At 42.5% G+C, this 13,842-nt stretch overlaps 1 protein-coding gene across 3 annotated transcripts in view; it reads left to right on the forward strand.

The window, feature by feature from the left end:
* KHDRBS3 (KH RNA binding domain containing, signal transduction associated 3) overlaps positions 1-13,842 on the forward strand; it is a 103,143-nt gene that overhangs the window by 24,097 nt on the left and 65,204 nt on the right. For all 3 annotated transcript variants that reach the window (XR_001359180.2, XM_014527248.2, XM_014527249.2), the window contains exon 3: positions 12,020-12,212. Coding sequence is in view for 2 of the 3 variants with exons in the window: in XM_014527248.2 (XP_014382734.1) it covers positions 12,020-12,212 (193 nt within the window). In the remaining variant the exon portion in view is untranslated. The remainder of the gene's footprint in view (positions 1-12,019; positions 12,213-13,842) is intronic.

The following is a 13,842-nucleotide window of genomic DNA, read 5'->3' on the forward strand; positions in this document are numbered from 1 at the left end:
CCCCCCCAGCGCTTTAAACTCGGTACGTTCCAGCACCAAACCCTGCACACATCCAGAGGAGGCAGTGTGTTATTTCCGCTCAGCTCTGCAGCATCTATAAATATCAGGCATTTTTAGTGGGGCTTTTTTGGTGTTTTTTATCGAATAGCCGATTGAATCATCTTTAGCTAAAAGTGCCAAAAAGACCACTGGAGCACTCGATCTTCACAGATGCTGCAGAGCTGGGTTGAAGTAACACGCTGCTGCTTCCGGTGAAGCGCATTTTTATTTATGTATATATTTTTAATATCTACAAGCATCCCCTGCGTGCATTATCCTCTCACTCTTTCATAAATAGATTAGCGCCCCACATTTCTGACACTACTCCTCAAAACAGTAATGTCTCCATATGGAGCACGTTTGTTGTACTGCTGGGTGCATGTTTTCTTGCCACTGACCATTTTCCCTGCCTGGCAGTGTTTCTTCTGCCACTTTCTAGGGCAGTGTTTCCCAACCTTTGCAGCCCAAGGCATGCTTATGTTAATAAAAAAAATTTCCACAGCACACATGTTAAGGCATTCCCCATCCTCATACCTGTTGTAGTTCATTCTTGTGGCAAAAGTCCACAGCACACCTCTTCATTTCTGACGGCACACTTCTGCAGCGGCACACCGGTTGGGGAAACGCTGGTCTAGGGTCTGAAGTCAGAAGACCACTTTCAAGGCCTTCTGAGAAATCTGAGGCTTTTCAGCCACCAGCTCAATCCCCCTTGCACACAATCAAACCACACATCAGAACCATGAAACTTTTTTTCCAATCCAAATGTAACGTTAACTTCAGGCTTCCTTTCCTATAACAGTCTAGTTTAATGTGCCTATCTAGTGCATGCTGCTGTTCACTTAAAAAGAGCAAGAATAGTACCAGTTTCAAAGTGTAGGCAAGATGTGCTGGTTTGTTCAGACTGGCTATTTAAAACCCAAAGTATTGTTTGGATGGGAAAAGGTTAGAAAAATATGTACGATGCAAAATAAACTGAAAGTCTGGTTTGACTGGACATACCTTAAGATGATGCAAGGAAAGGTTTTGTATCCCTTTTATTGTTTGGGGAATACATTTGACTGAATTAAACAAAGCTCAACTATTACAACTTGAATTCATGCCAATGAATGCGACACTTTAGTGAGAGCAGAACTTATAGCATAAAATATTTATTAATAATATAATAGTTGAGACTGTTTTAACACTAGCTGTCCATATTTTATTCCCATGATGGGATTTGAACGAGTATATTGAGAGTGCAGCCACATGCTATAGTTTCTGTTGGAAAGAGCAGCTTATGATACCAGGCAATATTGTGAGATCACAACACCATCTATTTAATTTATAAGAGTTTAACGGCACAGTTCAGCAATGCACAACTGTTTAGGGCTGGAAGTAACTAGTACTACAGTCATAGATGCCAACACTTGAATTATTAATGGGGACATTCTCATGGAAAGATGAAGATGCACCTGCCATTCCCATTGAAATTCATTGGCATCAGTGAATTATTTTTATGGTACGGGATAAATAAATTGCTAAAATTAGACCTTTTCTTCCTAAACAGACAGTTAACAACCATGCAGGTGCAGCAAGTTGCAAGAGGAGAAATCTCCACAAGCTCTACTAATCTCTGCCCTCAGTTGCTCAGGAAAAAAATGTTTTTATCCAACATCTGTGCTCTTGCCAGTGCATATTTAAAAATGGAAGGACCTAAATATCAGAAATGGACTCTGTCAAATAAAGTGTTTTGAAGCATTTGGAAATTTTTCCAAAGCTGTGAGCCCCAATTGAGTAGGGGGGGGGAGGGAGTAAAGTCCTTCAAGAAATTAAATGCAAGGAGAGAGAGGTTGAAGGAATTCTTAAATATACTTGTTTGTGGAGCAGATACTTCAGGCAGTCGGTCAGACGATGAAACAGAGGAAAAAATTGCATCTTTCCCACCCTTTGCTGCTGTTCAGTAATGGGAACACTCTTTACGGGATGGAACAGGTACCATAAATGGACCTAATCATTCTTTTATCTCTCACCCAAAGAAACAGTGTAACATGTCTCTAAGAGAAACTAGATTTGCTGGCGATGTCTTTCTAAGTGTCAGGAGTGCTCCTCATTCAAACTGTGAAACGAGAGTAAATATAAAAATAACATTGTTTAAACAGTACTATTCCAGGTCTGATGCAGACAGGAAAAAATGCATACATATTTTTTTGCTTTCTGTTTCTAGCCCTTGAAAAGTCACAATATATACTCCCACTTAAATACATATTGTTGCTTCCCTCCAGTATTTTGTACAAAAATATCTTGTTCTTGCATCTTTAACATGTTTAGTCATGTCATTTTAAAGAAGGTAATTGTATTAAGTGGTTACAACTAGCGCAACTTCCAAGGTGATATTTGAAAGCCACCTTCCAACAGTCTCTAGTTCCCTTTCTCTTCTAGTGAAACAAAATTGTCAGTGATTAGGAAACAATGGTATGTAGAGAATCAAGTTGCCAATAGCTGATACTTTTAAATTCTATAGGATTCTGAGACTATAATGCAAAACGTATACTTTTAAGAAAGCGTGTTCCTATTTGTCATGCTGCTGGCTATGATACAGCCTAAAAGACACTAAATGACAATCGCGTATCCAGCTAGTATGTTTTTATTTTTAACTTGGTTAGTGAGTGCAAATTAAAGAAAAGGAACACATGTCTAAAACAAATTCCTTTTAAGCTTTGGATTGTAATTATAACACTGGAACTTAAAAACCTTCAAGAAATCATTGCTTTCCCAAGACTTGTTTAAGGGAAGAGGGATTTCTTTAGTTTCTTGAACTGCTGGGCGATGTTAATTTTTGTGAGATTAGTCTTGTGTTGGGAATTCACACAGAAACTATATCTTAATATTGAACAATTGTTTATTATAGTGCTAAACATATTATGATGAAATGTATTTACTTTTCCTTCGCCCCTTCAGTTAATAAGAAATGTATTTAAAATATTTAGTGAAATGTCTTCAATCCTAACAGAACGAGCCAAAAGTAAAGTTTTTCTCATTTTATGTATTCAAGAAGTCCTCTTTAATTTAGCTTCTCTGTTGTAAGTCATACACTTGAGAGTTGATCAAATATCAGCGTTAGGTAGAACAGCCAAATACTTATTGATGATAATTGCAATCATTGAAATTAAGTATGTATTTCAGGAGAGTCATTAGTGGCACATTTCTATGCTAATTCCAAATAAAATGCATCTTAATACAACAGGGTTGATTTAGCTTCAGGGTACTGTTATGGCTATTGTAAATATTGCCAAGATAACATTTGTGGTTTTGCTTGTTTTTAGCTTAAAAGACCAATAGTCACTTTTATTAGCATCTAGCATCTTTGTTAGGTAGTAATTCAAAACGGTTTAAATGTATTTTTGTGTATTTTGAAAACTTTTGACACTAATTCTCTAGTCCTTTCAGGAAGGTTGGAATCTTTTCCCTCTGGGGCAGTTTGCTGCACATCACCCCAAAAGAAGTAGTGTAGAAATAAAAGGTGTAGAGCTGGCTAGACACTGAGGAAGAAACTAACTATAGGAGGTCACAAAATAGAAAAGTCGAGATTCTTTATTATCACCGCACTTGAAGCAGGCTCGGAAGCTTTAAAGCAGTGGTCACCAACCAGTGGATCTTGAAGTTGATCTGAGGCTGGGCGCCCGCATACATACACACGCGTGCCCCAGTCTGTGGGGGAGGGAAGGAGCGGGGTTTAGATCGAGGCCCCTGCGGTGAGGGACAGTGCCGCAGAGGCAGGAGCAGGGGTAAGTAGAGTGGGGCCCCGGCCCGGGTGGGACTTGCCTGCTGGGGAGGCTCACCCCCAAATTTTTTTTCTCCCTCTGCCTTGATTTGCTCCCTCCTTCCCCCCACAGACTTACTTGCTGGATGGGGTGAAGGGGTGGCAGCGCACAGTAGACTTTGGGTTTCTTTTAAATGCCAAAGGTGATCACCTACTCGCAAAGGTTGGAGACTACTGCTTTAGAGCATGGATGGCCAACCTGTGGCATGGGCAGTCTGTGTGTGGCATGTGGCAGATTGGGGAAGAGATGAAAATGTTCAGTGATTTTTTTTTTTTTTTTTTTTTTTTTCCTCTTTAGTATTTTATAAAATATCTGGGTATTTTCATAAATTGGATACTATTTGCCAGTTACCTTAAACTACTTGTGGAATTCGCTGAATAATATATTTGCCAAATACTTGTACCTGCTACACCAGCTTTTGGAGTAGTATATTTTAATTGTTGGTCAGTTACTCTTCCCTTTAATTTTACAAAAAAAGTAGGTGAGATGACTAGTACATTTTAAATATACAGGTTTTTTTTCTTGTTTAATTGCAGGGGACATGGCATAGGTGTGAACTGCTGATACCACTATATTTCACTTCAGATAGTGCATTTAAGCTTTGGGCTGTGTTTTATAAGGCCTGTTACCTCTAAGTGTTATTCGTAGTCTACCTCTATCCTTTTCCTTGTTTCTGCCCCAAACGTGGGCATTTATGAAGAGAGGAGGATCTGCTTGTGGGCCTCTACTCATGAGCTGAGCAGAGGCTGGCCTGTGTGTCTGATGGGAAGGGAGCCATGATGGAGCCAGATCTGTTGTATAAGAAGCTACGACAGAAACAAGAACCTCAAATAAGCTATTGGGAATAAGCAGAAGGTATAGAAGAATGGAAAAGGAGTCTGATTAATAAGAAGGGATGTCTTTCTGTGGTTAAATGCAGAAACAAAGGGGGAATGCGTAAAATCTTGGTTGAAAATCCTTTATGTAGAATATTAAAACTAATAGCAAACTAATGCTGTTTAAAATATCTTAAATCATACAATTTTAAGAGAGAACCTGGAAGGAAGAAGTGAAACCACTGTATGATGAATCAGGGGTGTAAATGAAAGGCACTGTAGGCATAGTTAAAGAGCTGAACAAGTTACTTTGTGGCCGATCATGTTGCCGATTTTTAAATGCCACGTGCATGCAGCCACAGCCAGGAATGCAGCCTGGGAGTTTGAAGAGCAGTGTCCAGTCAGTAAGTCTGGGGGTGAAAGGGGCATGGGTCGGGCTGATCGAGGGCCCCCCCCCCCCCCCCCCCTTGCCCCTTCCCCCAAACAGACTTACCAGCCAGATGCTGTTTTCCAAGCCGCCAAGCTGCATATCAGCAGTCGGTTTGGTATCAGGCAACATGGCTGGTTAATAATCAGTCATCGGTATCAGCTGAAAAAATCTTCATGGGTGCACCCCTATTCAAAGGATAGCTTAGATTGCTTGCTCTGTCAAAGTTGAGGTGCCCTGGTAATCTATATGCTAGAACATTGAAGGATTTATCATACAAAATAGCGGCTCCTCTAGCACGAATCCTGACGGAATCAGTCAAGTCAGAGATGTCACCCTGTGACGGGAGAGTTACAAATATAGTGCCTATTTTCAAAACAAGGAGCAAGTTATTTGAGCATTACAGACCTGCACTTCAATAGTGCATAACATCTTAAAGTGCATACTGAAGGGAAGAATAGTTAAAAATATGGAAGGAAATGGACCCAAATACATCACAAGTTTATCAGGATGATAGTTTCAAGCTAACTTAATTCTTTTATAAGAAGAGTAGTTTCTTTTGCAGGGGGAGGAGGGTGGTATACAGTGGACTGCATTTATCTGCATTGAAGCCAAACTTTTGATACAGTATCTTATGGGAAATGATTAACTGAACTGGAGAGGACAGGGATCAGTCCTACAGTCATGAAGTAGAAAAACAGATGGGTTGAAGGACAACTACAGCAAAGTGAGTTTTCTAACTGGATAGTGAGCCCTAGTGGTGGGATTGGTTTTGGGATCTATCCCATTTAACACTTACCAGTGATCTTGGCACTCAGAATTTCAGATGTTGTCATGAAGCTTGCAGGTGACATTTAAGCTGGCAGTCATTGCCAGTCCAGAAGAGGACTGGGTTATACAAGAATTTAGATGTTGTGGAATGGAGCATAAGAACTGGAATGCAGATTTAATAGAATGAAGTGCAAAGTCCTGTACTTAAGGGCCAATAACAAGGACTTCACCTATAAAATGGCATAGACAGAACATGTGTGTAGGAAAGAGGGGCCTGGGCAGGGTGTATTGTGGTGTACATGCAATAGAGAAAAGAAGGTAATATGCCATGTACAATACTGGAGACCCTTTTCCTTATGAAAGAAGATTAAAAGTGATCGTCTTGTTACGCAAACATGAGATTTAAAGGAATATCACTTGGAGTACAGGTATGGGGCAAATATTAGGGAAATAAAAGCTTTTTAGGCTGCAAAACAACACCAGCACAAGGTCAAATGGCTACAAACTGGCTACAGATGCATTTAGATAGGAATTTAGAAGAAGACAATTGATTCAGAGAAGCAAAGTTGTGGGTTTATCTTTGCCAAACAAAGTGATGGTGGCTAATTCATTTGCATCTCCTTAAGACTGAGCTGAATAAGTTTATGGAAGAGACGGCATGATAGGATGGGGAGTTTTACCAGCACGAGGCAGCATGTAGGATTGGGAGTTGTGGTATATGGTCCCCATGTTGGGGTATTGAGGTAGTTCCTGTAGTGCAAAGTGTCTGTAATCTTTTTTTTTTTTTATAAACATTAGCTGGCTGCCTTTTGGGGTAAGGAAGGATCCCCCCCAGAACCACTACTGGCTTCTGGGGGCACTTTTTTGCCTTTCTCGGTTGCATTGGCATGTTGGCCCCAGGGTAGGGCTCTGGTTTTGACTGTTGGTACCTTTAAAAATAGTGTTTCCTGGATAGAAGGCCTTGCTCTTTCACTTAGTCATACGTATCACTGCATTTGAGATATTTCCAAGACTGGCATAAGACATGATGAACTCTTAGAAAAGATTTAGCTCTGTGGATTGAAATTTTATTCAGAAAGTATCTGCCAGATTTAGATGCATCTTGTGTGTGAAGACCTTGCAACAGGTCTAAGTCAAGGATGTCATGGAGGTGACTGGCAGGAGGCGGTTGTGTTGAGACAGTGGGAGATGGGGTCGACTTAGGGGACATACTAAGAAGTTTGTTTTAGCCGTGTTTTGAACTTTGATCTTATGGCAAGACACTCATGAGAACATGATGCAGAAGCAGGCTGAGACTTTGGCTTGGGTGTAAGAAAACAAGTCGGGAGTAGATGCACCTCTGGAAGTCAAGAAAAGGACAAGCTTTCAAGAGCAAATTTCCTGATGGGGTCAAAGATGACAGATGAAATCATGGATAACAAGGATGGCACGATTCTGAGTTTTGGCTAGTAAAAGGTAATTGAAGACTTGGGAAAACCCTTCTTGCGTTATACAGACAGTAAAAGTCAGGTTAGAGATTCTGTGATGAAAGGGAGGTTCACTCCGAGCAGCCGTTGTAAATACTACTTTGCATTTTGTTCACCCATAAACTCACTCAACGGTGCTTGGACAGGGTGGGGTGAGGTGAGAGGTGTGCTTTAAAGATAAAATCCACATCATCCAGAGATGTACTTCTCTGGCAAATAAACCAGAACAAATGGAAAAAAATTGCGGAGGTGGAGTTTAAGAGGAGGAAGTGTGGGGGTGAGTAGTCAGATTCCTGGTGCAAGCGGAGGGGATGGAGGAGCAGCAGCTTTATCTGTGATGGGGAATGGGGAGGGAAAATTTAAGGGGTATGGGATTTGTGGTCCTACACCATCTCTCTTAGTGACTAATGCTTGGTCAGCCAATTATTTCTTTTCTCAACAACTTTCATCTCCCCTGTTCCCCATTCATCTTCCCCATCTCAGGTTCCTGCACTTGTCTGTCCTGTCTTCTGCATCTCTCGGGAATGCGCGTAAGGACATAGTTTCATAGTTACAGGGTCGGAAGGGATCCCCAGGGTAGGGGCCAGCACCACCTCCCTTGGAAGTTGGTTCCAGCTCCTAGCCGCCCTAACTGTGAAGTAGTTTTTTCGAATGTCCAATCTGTACCTCCTCTCCATCAACTGGTGCCCATTACTCCTTGTTATGCCAGCGGGGGCTAGGGGAAACAGCGTCTCCCCCAAACCCTTCTGGTTCCCCCTAGTGAGTTTATAGACGGTCACCAGGTCCCCCCTCAGCCTTCTCTTGTGGAGGCTGAATAGGTTCAGGTCCCGCAGTCTCTCACTGTAGGGTCTGCCCTGTTGTCCCCGGATCATGCAGGTGGCCCTCCTCTGGACCCTCTCCATGTTGTCCACATCCCTCCTGAAATGGGGCGCACAGAACTGGACACAATACTCCAGCTGCGGCCTGACCAGCGTCGCATAGAGGGGGAGGATCACCTCCCTGGCTCTACTCGAGATGCACCTGTGGATGCACGACAAGGTCCGGTTAGCCCTGCCAACCATGACCTCGCATTGTCGGCCCATGTTCATCTTGGAGTCAATAATGACACCAAGATCCCTTTCCGCCTCCGTGCTCTCAAGTAGGGAGCTCCCCATCGTATAAGTGTGCTGCTGGTTCCTACTACCCAAGTGCAGCACCCTGCACTTGTCCGTATTGAAACACATCCTGTTCCTGTTTGCCCACCCCTGTAACCTATCCAGATCCTTCTGCAATCTCTCTCTCCCTGCTAGCGTGCTCACCTCCCCCCAAATTTTGGTGTCATCAGCGAATTTAAACAGGTTGCTTTCCACCCCAACATCAAGATCGCTGATGAAGAAATTGAACAGCGCAGGCCCCAGGACCGAGCCCTGGGGGACTCCACTACCCACCTCCCCCCAAGTCGAGTATGATCCATCCACCACCACCCTCTGAGTGCGACCCTTCAGCCAATCTGCAATCCATCTGACTGTGTAGGCATCTATGCCACAGTCGCCTAGTTTATTAATTAGGATGGGGTGAGAGACGGTGTCAAAGGCCTTGCTGAAGTCCAGAAAGACTACATCCACCGCGACACCTGCGTCCATGGCCTTTGTGACCTGATCATAAAAGGCAATCAGGTTGGTCTGACATGATCTCCCCCTAATAAATCCATGCTGATTGCCCCTGAGCATCATCTCGGATGCCGGCCCATCACAAATGTGCTCCTTGATGATCTTCTCAAAGAGCTTCCCCAGGATTGAGGTAAGACTGACGGGCCTATAATTGCCCGGGTCCTCCCTTTTCCCTTTTTTGAAGATGGGGACCACATTAGCTACCTTCCAATCGTCTGGCACCTGGCCCAAGCACCACGATCGCTCGTAGAGCCGTGCCAGGGGCCCTGCAATAACCCCAGCCAGCTCCCTCAGCACCCTGGGGTGGAGAGCATCCGGACCCGCTGACTTGAACGCGTCCAGCCCCTCCAGAAGCTCTCTAACCCGGTCCTCCCCAACCTGAGGTCTGAAGGCGATCCCCTCGCGTCCGGCTTCTATCACAGCAGGGAAGTCCCGGTCCCTGCACAAGAAAACGGAGGTGAAGAATTGGTTAAAGAGGTCCGCTTTATCCTCTGACGCAACCACCAGATTGCCCCGCATATCCTGCAGGGGCCCCACATTACCCGGCGCCTTCTTCATCCTCCCAATATATTTGAAAAAGGACTTTTTGTTATCCTTAATCCTGGACGCTAATCCGAGCTCTATCTCCCCCCCGGTGTTTTGCTTTATGCTGACCTTGCTGATGACTACAAGTTCCTCTTCCTAACAAGTATTAGGTTTGCTTTTTCCTTGACAGCTATTTTTCATCAGGTATCTGGACCTTTCATTGTTAAATCTGTAGAAGCAGCTGCAAAATAGGTTGAGCACCTTCTGACAAATAAACACTCAGCAGACCACCAGTTAATATTTTTTGGCGCACAGTTTGCCAGCACTTGATGTTTAATGCTGTTTAAAATTTTTGCTTTTTGATGCTATTTTGATTAATTATTATAAGAGTAATTGCATATGTATTTGCTTTTGATTATGATAAAATGTTGCATTTTTAAATTCTAATGAGAGAGTTATTTTTTCAGTTATTAATAAATTCAGTTGTGAATGGAGCAAGGCAATAAGTAAAAATGATTTTACTAGTAAGAAATGTGAGGTGCCAGTAGTTTAATGAAGGTCACGCAGGAGTGTGTGGTAGAGGCAGGGGTAGAGCCCACATCCTGTACTTTATCCACAAGGCCAACCTAGCCTTTGTTGTCTGGTGACTCAGAATATTTCTGCTAAATTCAGAAGAGTATAAATAAAGACCCATCGACAATCTATTATCTGCAGAAATATATTTGCATGGGTTGCTGTACCTTATCTGCTAGTTTGGGGCTAAATTTACAGTGGATTGCTTGTCTTCCGGTAGAGAAGGTGCAGTAGTGTGTTATTGCTGCTACTCTATATATTACATGACATTCACACAGCAGTAGTAAATGATGCAGAATATCAACTAATTTATTTTAAATCTTGTCACTAGAAGAAATTAATTTTGGGATTTTTACTAGCATTTCAAAGGTTATCTTTATTTCGGCACACAAGCTATAAGTACAAGGTAATAGATAGCAGTTCTAGTTTGTAAAAGTAATTTCAGACATTGAGACGGCTAGCTATTCTTAATGCTTTTTTTTGCCTCCCCTCCTCCCCCTTTTTTCACTCTTGCATCATATCCTCATAGATGTATATACAAGAGCATGAGGAAAGGAGTTGAACTAGTGCTTCCGTGGAGGAACTAAGTAGTTCTGAAGAATTGATTTATCTGTATTTCACACTTTAAGGCTTATCTGGCACAATTAAAATCTTTACTTTTTTGGTTAAGTACACTTGTCTATAAAGTTTTAGTCCTACAAGAAAAGAAGTTTTTAGTCCAGCTAGCAGCATAGGGATCCAGTGGCTGCCTGAGGCACAGGGATAGCAATGACATCCAGTTGCTGCAGACACAGCTGCCAGCAGCAACTGCCCCTTTTGGATCCATCTTCTTCTGCCCCCCCCCCCCCCCCCCCCCACCATCTTCTTCTGCCCCCCCCCCTTCCCCCCCCAGGTTGGCATCTGGAGTAGCTACCCCATTTGCCCCACGCTATTACAATGTTTGCAGCTGCTGCTGAAGAAACCTTATTTGCCACAGAAGTGCAGCTGCTGGTAGATAAAATCACTATCAGGGGCTATACTCTTCTGTCAGAAAAAAAATAATGGTTTCTTAAGTTGTACTTCGGTGATCTAGGTCTGGGGGCCGCTCCCCTCTCCCTGGCCTCATGGGTCCCTGCTTCCTTTTCTGACCATTCAGTCCACTTACATTTTGAAAAATACACTTGAGACAAAGTCACAAGAGCAAGGTAAGTCACTTCAGCACATGTATGCTGTTCCTGGTATACATTACTAATGGCATATACTTCACATGGAATATGTTATAGGAAAATGTAGTTGTGTGGCTTTTGCAGAAGGGATGTCCATTAACTCCATGCCTGAAGCAAGGATGAACCAGTGGCATGGTTTTCCTTTTGACATTGAAGTAATTGGTTATACGTTCTCTCACAATATAGATGTAACTCGGGGGATATATATTACTTTTTCCATAGTGCTGAAAAGAACAACATTTGTTGTTTAACTGCACCAGGCTTCCTGCAGCATGGTCCTTCAAAGGCTTCTACACAGGGGTCAGAAGGAGATGGGAGCAATTCCTCTGTGTATACATCAAAAGGGTACAGTGTGACTTAACGACAGCCTTTATTTCTGTAAATGAGGTTTCCAAATCACCGTAAAGTTATTGTGAATCTGACTGGTCTCTAAAGCTCTACTAAGGTACCTCCGCATACACTTTCAACAGAAAGTCACAAGATAATAAATGTCGTTGAAAATTGTTTTCACATCACTGTGCCTTTTAGTGTTATTTTACAGTAAATATAACTGAATCAAACTACAGAGATAAATGCCAAACTATGAATCACGCTGTGACAACTTTTTGTAAAGAATCTTTACCCATTCTTCTTGCCTAGCTCTAATAATGAACAACAGGAGCAAAATTGACAGGAGACTACAGGAAAAATATGACTGTGGAAAGACCTAGACTGTGACATCTAACCACAAATGTTCCTCTTGCTCACAGGGGTCGTGGAGGTGTACCACCCCCACCAGCAGGAGTACCACGAGGGGCACCTGCCCCTAGGGGGGTACCTCCAAGTAGGGGCCCGGTCAGTCGTGGTCGTGGACTTCTAGCCCCCAGAGCAAGAGGAGTTCCTCCGCCTGCAGGTTACCGGCCTCTTCCACCACCGCCAGCACAGGAAACATATGGAGAATACGTAAGTGAAACCTTGGATGCATTCTTGGCTGTGTCAAGCCTAATTACGTTGCTATTATGATATAGGTTATATAAGGACTTGTATGGGAAGGTTTGGATAGTGATGATCATGCCTCCAGCAAGGGGTTAGACTAGATGACCTCTGAAGGGCTAGAAGGGACCTACTTTTCTATGATCCTGTCTATATGCAAGATTTCAAGCTATCATTTTAGAATTCAGTGAAACATCTGTGATCTACACCTCATGTATATTATTAGCACAAAACTTTGTGTTCTTTCTCAATCTTTGGGAAGTTGTCATAGTCCATTGGGGCTCAAATTGCTAAAAAATAATTTAGTGCTTTTACTTACTATTCCATTACATTTTACCAATATAGCATGAGAATGAAATGGGAGTTGAAAAATTAAAAGAATAAAGCAAATTCTGCAATGAATTTACTGCAGTTTTTTGCTTGTTCTTATTAATTGTGATACTAAAAAATAAATAAATAAATTGCAGTGTTGGTTTCCTAGGGTTTAAGTATGAATTAGCCAGGTAGTCCTTTAACTTCTTAAGTCAAGTAGCCCCTTAAGCATCTAATTGCACCAGAAGTTTTGTATTGAAACTGTTTTAGTGTGGTTTTAAATCCTGCTTAACCATGATGACCCAAAATATGCTGAGAGCCAAATATTTCATTTTCCTTATTTAGAGAAATTATATTGTTCTGTGTGTAAACACTTAAGAAGCGTCTGTATGGTTAAGTATAATGTAAACCTGTTGTGCATGATTAACATGGATTCTAGGGTGTGAAAACTAAGTTAAGTTTCATGTGTGCCATGTAAGGATTTTTTTCATGTTATTGTATAAACTTGAAATGGGGGGGGGGGTGGAAATTATTTATTTTTTTTTAACTTGAGTTCAAGAATAATCCTATTTATTTTAATGTAGTTCTTAACAGATAGATACTTAACACACCTTGCTTAAAAAAAGCTACCTTCATTTTGACTTAATACAGAAAGCTAGTAGTTTGGGGGACATAGTGATCTTCCTCCTCCTACCCAACACAACAAATACACACAGATTTGATATTAAAAATAGAAATTTTCATGGACAAAGTTGCTTTTTCATTTGAGGAAGCCATAGCAGTCCAATTTACAGTATGTGGGAACATCAATAAGCTAGTAGAGCATCAGTGCTTGATCTTCTGGTACTTAGACTGGAAGAGGACGAATTGTATTTCCTAAGCAACTGCTCTGCAGGAGGTCTCAAAGGGTGCGTGTACCTATGACATGGGTTTAGTCCCCTAAATTGAAACGGTGGGTTTTTAATTGCAGTGATTTAAAAACACTGTTTCAATTTAGGGGCTTCTGTTACTGTGACATGAGGGGCACAGTTCTTCTCCCACCCTCCCCTGCCCCTAGGGCACCTGCCCTCCCTCTGTGGACTCGAGGAAGAGTTGAATCTGGCGGGTGCTGCTTGCGAGCTGTGGCAGCACCCATGCAGCTAGCATCGTGCTTGGATAGCCCCGGGGGGCACCACCGTTACAGAGGGAGGGCCTGGGCATGCACCTCTCCCCTAAGCCTGCAGCTTAGGGGCTGCTCGGCCCACCAGCAGCTTATGTGGGCAGGCTGTCCTGGGGGGGGGGGGGGGGT

Source organism: Alligator sinensis, unplaced genomic scaffold (assembly GCF_000455745.1).
Source record: "Alligator sinensis unplaced genomic scaffold, ASM45574v1 scaffold1593_1, whole genome shotgun sequence".
NCBI classification, from domain to species: domain Eukaryota; kingdom Metazoa; phylum Chordata; order Crocodylia; family Alligatoridae; genus Alligator; species Alligator sinensis.